Consider the following 8,744-nt stretch of genomic DNA (forward strand, 5'->3'; position numbering starts at 1 on the left):
CGGGGGGCGGGCGGGGGGGGCGTGGGGCGGTGGGAGGCGGCGGCCTGCCGGTGAGTGCGGGCGGAAGGCTCCAACCTCTTGGCTCTCGGGCGGGCGTCAGCCTAGCTTCTCCCTTGCCTAGGGCTCTCCCCGTGTTGCTGTGGGCCTGTGCTTGGCCCCAGCGCCGAGGACCGGCCGCCCCACATCCCCTTCGGCCTGATGGGCCTCAGGCCGCGCCCCCGCCCCCGCCGTGGGCCTTAACTCGCCGCGTCCGACTCGGCCTTCGACCCCGCCGCTTGTCACAGGTCCCACCCCTTTGTCAAAAAAGCTTAGCCCAAACCCAGTGGCCCCGACCTGGTCCACAAGCGCTGTCCAAACCCTCGGTCTCCGCCCCCTCCACAATCTCTGCCCCCAGTTCAGCCCACCTCCTGTCAGCCAGCTACTCAGCTACTCCGCCTTCATGCCCTACCCACTTTTTACCTGGATACCGGCCCCCCACCCCCCAGATCCCTTCTTTAGACCTCAGCCTTACTCCGGTCTTTCCTTACAGTGCTCACGCATGAGCCCCCTCCTCCCTCAAGCCTCGTCATCTTCCATCCCGTCCCTTCACCTACCCTCGACACACACCTCCATACCATCTCCACTTGCCTTCATCATTATCGCTCCACAACTCATACCCATACCCACCCCCACGGAAGGCCACTGGTAGGATCCTTTTCAGCTCTTTCCTCTTTCCTTGAGCTCCAGCCCTAGCTGGTCAGGTTCTGCTTTGTGACCTTCCTTCAAACACTTTCAACTTTCCAAAACCTTTCATCCCTGACTCCAGCGCTTGTGGAATCTAGGACACTCCGTTCCCAGGGATGCTCATCCCAGAATCACCTAAGGGTTTGCCAGAATGTCCGAGCTACTGGATCAGAATTGTCAGGGATACACTTGAGCATCTGGCACACAGTTCTGCAGCCTCACTTCCGCTCCCTAAAACTGAGAGACGTGCTATTTAGGATCAGCTCTGTCACCAACTTGTTAGAAGACTGGTTCTTGCCCATATGGGTTTTACAGCCCATCTGACACCCCTGGTCCCCTCATCCCCCAGGTTGAGGCCTCAGGCTTGGCCTCACCACAATGTGGCACGAGGCTCGGAAGCATGAGCGGAAACTTCGAGGCATGATGGTGGACTACAAGAAGAGGGCGGAGCGGCGGCGAGAGTACTATGAAAAGATCGTGAGTAGCCAGTCTTTCGTCTGGGGTGGGAGATCCTCCAGAGGCTTCCTATTCTGGTAAAAGTTGGGCTTGTAAGTGTACCAAGATATGAGCTCTGTTTCCTCAGGAGAATATTTGTTAATCATTTCTTGAGCATAATCACTGGTAAGAACTTGAGGGGTTGTGTTTTTTATAGCATACTGTGTTGTTTGGTGTGGCCTCAGAATGCAGATTTGGTGTTAGCAGGAAGGTGGGAAATCTGTAACATTCAGAGCAGTCCAGACATAAGACTGGCCACCTTTGGATCGTTGTCTTTCTTATTGCTGTATTCCCTGTGCCCAGAAAAGCTCAGCCACTCTTGAGGTTTGGCTTGGCATATGATGGAAGTGCCATCAGTGCTCATTAAGTGAAATCTAACCACTTCCCTCTTCTGTTTGATGCTTCAGTTGCTTTTGGAGAAAAGACCAAACTCCATCCCCTGGCCTGAAAAACTCTTGTGATCTGGCCTCTATGCTTCAATATGATGGAAGTGCCATCAGTGCTCATTAAGTGAAATCTAACCACTTCCCTCTTCTGTTTGATGCTTCAGTTGCTTTTGCAGAAAAGACCAAACTCCATCCCCTGGCCTGAAAAACTCTTGTGATCTGGCCTCTATGCTTCATCCTTGCACAACTCCACTGGCCTTTTTTCCATCTCTGCCATCACAGGGCTTTGGCCTCTAATGCCTTCCCTCCCCTGTTAACTCATAGTTGCCCTTGGGACCCCAGCTTGAAATGGCACTTGTTTACAGGTTTAGTTCTCCTGTCAGATGACATTTATATAGACATTTTTATTTACTGCTTTATTACTGCCCTAGCCTCCTCCCCAGTCTGTCCTCCAGTCCTGTCCCCTCCAATCTGCCCTCCTCAGAGGGGCTAGAGAGGTATTTCTAAAGCACAAAACTGACCTAGTTCGTCCTTTGCTCAGAATTCTTCCATCATTCCCTTATTGCCCTGGGAAGAAAACCCAGGGTCCTCATCATAGCCTTCAAGGACCTGTATGGTCTGGCTTTTGCTCCTCCTCCAGACTTATGCCTCGTTCATGCCATTCTCTGCCTTATTCCTTTGCTCAAGTAATCCTGGCCTCCTTGATATTCCTCCGCTGACCCAAACACTGGCCACAGGACTTTTGTATGACCTCTTCCCATACCTGTTAGCTACTGCTCAATTGTCAGATCTCAGTCTCAGGGAAGTCTTGTCTTCCTCTCAGGGTCAGTCAGGTGTTCCCCATAAATGCCATCATAGCTCGCTTTCCTTCCCCTTTGTGGAATTTAATGCATTATGATACACACATACACACACCCACTCTTTCTCACACAAAACCCAACTCTGTGAGATTGGGGACTAGGTATATTTGGGTCGCATTTGCATCCCAGAGTGAGGCCCATCAAATATGGTTTGAAAGAATAGGTGAATAAAACAATAATAACAATAGCAGCTACCATTTAATTGGTCCTTTTCAGGCACCAGGCTATGTGAGAGTGCTTTACATGCATGGATTTTTTTTGAATCCCCACAGTCACCCATGAGACAGAGGCTGCTGTTAACCCCAATCCGCAGAGGAGGGGAGGCTCTGAGAGCTCTTCAGTTTCCTCTATCACCCAGGAAGGAACCACTGAACTGGAGGGAGAGCCCGTCTCTGGTGGTGTCAGAATAACTATAACATGACCATAAGGGCAGGGCCTGGGTCAGTGTTGGCCATAGTCCTCAGGAATGAATAGCTGCAATTTGTTAACAGCACATGGTGTGCCAGGCCCAGTGCCTGCCACTTTGGTACATTCTTTCTAGTCCTTTCAGTAGTTCAGAGAGGTGGATATGGATGATTCCTATGTTAAAGGTCTTGCTGACGATGAGCATTTCTGCGTTAACCACTGTGCTAAGCACTTGGCATGCATCTCCACTTCATCAAATACTCACCCCAGACTAGGAGGTGGTTCTTATTTCCATTTGACAGGGGAGCAACCTGAGGCTTAGAGAGGCATGACCTACAGTCACATAGCAAGGGGACAAAACCGTCTTTATGACCCTTGACCTCTCTAAGCTCTTCACCTAGGCCTTATCCTGCAGAAAGTTTCAGAAAGGTGAAGCAATTTGTCCACGGTGGCACAATACCAGGAGGCAAAATACCATGGTTAGGTCCTTAGAGTTTGGAGTCATAGGGCTCTGGGTTCAAATTCTAGTTATTTGACCTATGTACTGTGTGACCTTGGGCGAGTGACTGTTTCCCTGAGCCTAGTTACCTCTTCTGCATGTGAGGTGATATATCATGTACAATCAGGTTGGGCTGTGAGTAACAGAGGCCTAAAAAATTATAGGCTTAAACAAGCTTGAAGTTCATTTCCTATTCACAGAAAAGCCCAGAGGTGGCCAGCTGTGGTCTGGGACCTAAGCTGCTTCAGTTTTGTTGTTCTCCTGCACACAGCATCTCTTCCCAGTTTTGTCTCAAGGTCTAACAGGGCTGCTCAGGCTTTAGCCATCATGTCTTTATTCCATCCAGCAGGGAGGAGAAGGGAGGGAGGGAAGGGGCAGAGAGTGCTCATGTCAGTTATTAAGAAAGTTTCTAGATGTTTTCCCGTGACACTTTTACTTATATCCCACTGGCCAGAAAGTAGTCCCATAGTCACGTACAACTGCGAGGAAGGCTAAGAGGTGTAGAATTTTCTGGGTAGCCTTGACCAGATATATAACGAATTCTAGTAGTATCAAAGAAAGGAGAATGGATGTTGGTTTCCAATTAATGGTCTGCCACAAATGGTGGAGGACAAGAGCACCTCCCTCACAGGTTGTTGAAGAACTGGGCTCATAGACCGCTGAGTGTAGGTCTGCCCAGGGTAACTATTGCTCAGTAAATATTAGCTGTCGTTATTAATGACATTATTATTATTGGGTAGAGCTGGAATTTGGATCCAGGTTGACAGATGGTATAGAGAAAAGAAGACAGGGTTGAGTTGGGTCACACAGAAGGCCTGGGATGCCAGGCTCCCCTCCTTGTTAGCCGGGAAACTTCCTGAGCTGTGTTTTCCCACTCAGTATGATGGTGATGACCAGCTCCTCTCAATGAATGATGGGGAAGAGTTTCAATAACAAGTGTCTGTGGGGTGCTTTGTGGTGCAGGCCCGTACAGGCAGTCATTGTCCCTGTACACGAACATGATCAGCATTCAGATCTGAGTTGCCAAGCTGTGGGAGATGACTGGGCAGTGGCTGATGGTTACTCTGAGTAGGGGATGGGGCAGCTCACATGGACCTCTCATCTAATTCTTAGGCTGAGAGAAAAGGCTGTGGGGTGTGTGTTGAAGAGGCCAAGATAGATTGTGGCAGGCTGCATGAGTGTGACCAAACACAGCTGGTTTCTCTGTTCCTCATTTGCCCTTGGTGCCTGCTCTCACTCCTTGTCTTCAGTCCCTAACTGACTCTGGTTCTGTCATTGCTCCTGTCCTTGTTAACTTTCTTTTTTGATCAGTGGCTTGGATAAAGAAGCAGAATCCCCTGTTGATATGAAAGTGGGAAATAAATAGGTCTCAGCTTATGTGTCTCCTCCTCTAGAAAACCCCAGGCTGACCTCCCAGGCTGGGTCAGCAGTTCCCCTGTACTCCCCCATCTCAGCACTGTCCATTCTAGGTCATCACTGTGTAGGGACGGATCTGTCTTCCACACTGGACTGTGAGCCCATGAGGGCAGGGCTGGGGCTGTCTCTTAGTCACTGCTATGCCCTTGTACAGGGCCTAGCATATAGTAGGTGTCTGCTTAACATTGAATGAATGAATGAGTGGAAGAAAGAAAGACTTCATAAAAAAAAGAACAAGAAAGACTTCATGATGAACTCCTCTGACCCCATCTGATCCTAGAGGCAAGATAGTCCAGTGGTTAAGAGTAAGTTATGGATCTTTTTTTTGGCAGCTGGGTGGTAAGGGGATCTGAACCCTTGATCTTGGTGTTATCAACACCACAGTCTAACCAACTGAGCTTACCAGCTAGTCCTAGATTATGGATCTTGAAGAAATATTTGCACATGGTGGTAAGGGGATCTGAACCCTTGATCTTGGTGTTATCAACACCACATTCTAACCAACTGAGCTTACCAGCTAGTCCTAGATTATGGATCTTGAAGAAATATTTGCACATCCATGTTCATTGCAGCATTGTTTACAGTAGCCAAGAGGCAGAAGTGACCTATGTCCATTGAGGGGTGAATAGATAAAGAAAATGTAGTATATACATACTATGGACTATTATTCCACCTTAAAAAATAAAGAAATCCTGTCATATGCTACAATACCAGATGAACCTTGAGGACATTATGCAAAAGAAATAAGCCATCACAAAAAGATAGTACTGTATGATTCCACTTACATGAGGTATTTAAAATAATCAAGTCCTTGGAAACAGAAAATAGAAAGGTGATTGCCAGGAACTGGGGGGAGGGGGAAAAGGGAGTTGTTCAGTGGGTACAGTCTTTTTTAAATTTTTTTCTCCTTTTTGTGTTTCTTCTCTTTTCTTTCTTTCTTTTTTTGTTTTTTCATGTTAGGGTTTCAGTTTTGTAAGATTAAAAGATTCTAGACTTCTTTTGGGGGGAGATAATAAAAAAACTTCTAGAGATCTGTTGCATAACAAGGTGTATATAGTTAACACTACTGTACTGTGCACTTAAAAATGGTAAGATGGTAAATTTTGTGTTTTTTTACCACAATAAAAAAAATTACTCTTAGATTACTCTGAAAAAAAAAAAAAACCCGGGCTGGTTAGCTCAGTTGATTAGAGCCTGGTGCTGATAACACCTAGGTCAAGTTCGGATCCCCCCAACCAACCAGCCACAAAACAGCAACAAAATTACTCCCCTTTTGGGGGGGGCGGGGCATCTGGCAGGTACATGGATCTGAACCCGACTTTGGTGATACAACACTACGCTCTGACCAACTGAGCTAATTAGCCAACCCGAAAAAATTACTCTTAAGTTTAAAAAAAAAGTAAAAATTTAAAAAACAAGTGGATTTTGGAGTCAGATTCTAGTTCTGCCTATTACTGGTGTGGTCTTAGGCAAGAGGGCTTCACTGCCCTGAGCCTTGGTTTCCATGTCCCATCTGGAACATGGGACTAAGAATAGTACATTTCTACCTGCTTGGCAAGTTTGAGTGAGAAAATGTACATAAAACACTTAGCTCAGTGCCTGGCTTTCAGTGTGGTTCATTGACTTTTCCATAACCTCCCAACAGAGCCAGGCCTCAGACTCCAGATTTTTGCTCCCAGCCCAATGCTTTTTCCTTTCTGTGGAGCTGACCCTGTCAGTAGCTTCTCCATACCTGCCACATTTCGTACTCAGAACAGTGTCCCATGCGTCTTGGCTGTTGCAACTGGGCATTCTGGCCTGGAGCAGCCTCGGAGTATGGTGGGTTCTTGGCCTTAGATGTGCCTGGGACTGTCACTGAGCTGAGCGAGCTGGATATGTGCGTGGCCCAAAATGAGGAATTATGGGAGGCAGGCTGAGGAGTTGGATTATAGTGGTGCCTCCCCTGCTGGACCCTGTGGTCTTGGGCATGTCCCACCCTCAGTTTCTTCAGGTGTGAAATGAGGATGATAACAGTCAAGTGCCTGCCACGTAATAAGAGCAGAATTGAAATTAGCCGGATAATAGCTGTGGTCATCGGTGAGTGTCCCCAGCTCCTTACAGTAGTGGGATGCTTCTGTTTATCCACTGGCTGAAGGTTGGGATGAGATAAGGAGACAGAGTGAGGAAGTGCAGGATCTTGGAAACTTGGAGTTGATGTTTTTTTCCTGAGAGGCTCAGTCTTCTCCTCTGTTCATGAGGATTCATTCTCTATTTCCTTCATTCAGTGTTCCTGAGCACCTGCAGTGGACCAGGCCCTGTCTAGGCCCTGGGGATACAGTACTGAGCAAAACATCCCTGCCTCATGGGAGTTACATTCTAATGTGGGAGACAGGTGATGAATGATTTAAGGTATATAATATCAGGTGGTAGCAAGTGCTCTGAAGAAAACAAATGGTGTTAAGGAGCTGGAGTAAATAAGGGGTTTGGGTGGATCTGCTTAGATAGAATCAGTAAGGAAGGCTTGTAGAAGGAGATCTGAAATAAGTAGGGGAACAGCTGTGCTCAAAAGCATTACAGGTGAAGGCACAGCAAGCGCAGGGGTCCTGAGCGGAAGCATGGGTCATGCCTGGAATGTTCAAGGAATGGCAGGAGGCCAGTGTGCCTAGAGCAGAGTAGGGGTGGGGGAGAGGGGAAGCCAGAGAGGGGCAGGCCAGAGTATGCATGGCTCTGAGTAAAGGAGGGATATGGCCTAATAGGTTTTAGCAGAATCCGCCTGGCTGCTGTGCGGAGAATGGACCGTAGAGAGCAAAGGTGGCAACAGATTCCCGTGGAGGCTTCTGCATGGTCCAGGCGAGAGGAGATGCTGGCTGGATCCGGGGGTGGGGAAGAGAAGCGTTTGTACTCCAGGTATGTGTCACCAGGACCTTGGTCAGGATTTAATGGATAGCAGAGCAGCCCCTACTGTGGCTCTTGCGGGTTTCTGTGAGGTGGCACCCAGCTGGAGCTCAACTAGGGCCTGGCACTCAGGAAGATCATCTGTGGGAGATGCTGCTGCTAAATTTTATCCTTTTCATGAAGCTTTTATGATGATTTGGAATTGTGACCCCCACAGGCAGGCTCAGGCCTGAGGGCCATATACTTGGGGGACATTCTCCCCCATCTTGATGTCCTTTTCCTTTTTGGTGGCGGGCCGTTATGGGGAACAGCTTTATTGAGATACAGTTCCCATATCACACAATTCACTCATTTAATGTGTACAATTCAGTGCTTTTCAGTATGGGCTATGCAACCCTCACCACAATCAAATTTTGGAAAATTTTCATTACTCTGAAAAGAAACCTTGTACCCATCAAGAGTCAATCCCCATTCTCCCCAACTCCTTAGCCCTAGCCAACTACTAATTAACTCTTCATCTCTGCAGATTTGCCTATTCTGGATATTTCATATAAATGGAATTATACAATGTGTTGCCTTTTGTAACTTGCTTCTTTCACTTAGCGTGGCGTTTTTGAGGTTCATGTTGTAGTGTGTATCAGTACTTCATTCCTTTTTATTGCCAAGTAATATTCCACCATGAGGATGTACAAGTATTAATGTACAAGTACCACATTTTGTTTATCTGTTCATCTGTTGATGGACATTTATATTGTTTCCACCCTCTGGCTATTGTGAATAATGCTGCTATGAACATTAATGTACAAGTATTTGTTTGAACACTTGTTTTCAATTCTTTTGGGTATGTATCTAGGAATGGTATTGCTAGATCATATGGTAATTCTTTGTTTAACTTTCTTTTTTTTTTTTTCCCTTTTTGTCACTTTTCGTGTCCGGCAACGGATCGCAACCCTCAGTGTCGTGCCTGTACCAGACCGGGACCAGCAACGGGATCGCAACCCTCGGTGTTGCGCCTGCACCTCGCTCAGCCGGTGAGTGGGAACCGGTCTGTATGTGGGATCCGAACCCTCGGCGGGAGCGCCACTG

At 47.5% G+C, this 8,744-nt stretch overlaps 1 protein-coding gene across 1 annotated transcript in view; it reads left to right on the plus strand.

The window, feature by feature from the left end:
• Positions 1-1,084: 1,084 nt before the first annotated feature.
• Positions 1,085-8,744, plus strand: part of CLASRP (CLK4-associating serine/arginine rich protein) — a 25,166-nt gene continuing 17,506 nt past the window's right edge. Inside the window, exon 1 of the mRNA XM_008586601.1 lies at positions 1,085-1,200. Coding sequence (XP_008584823.1) covers positions 1,102-1,200 — 99 coding nt within the window. The 5' untranslated portion in view covers positions 1,085-1,101. The remainder of the gene's footprint in view (positions 1,201-8,744) is intronic.

This window comes from Galeopterus variegatus, unplaced genomic scaffold (assembly GCF_000696425.1).
Source record: "Galeopterus variegatus unplaced genomic scaffold, G_variegatus-3.0.2 Scaffold4041, whole genome shotgun sequence".
NCBI lineage: Eukaryota > Metazoa > Chordata > Mammalia > Dermoptera > Cynocephalidae > Galeopterus > Galeopterus variegatus.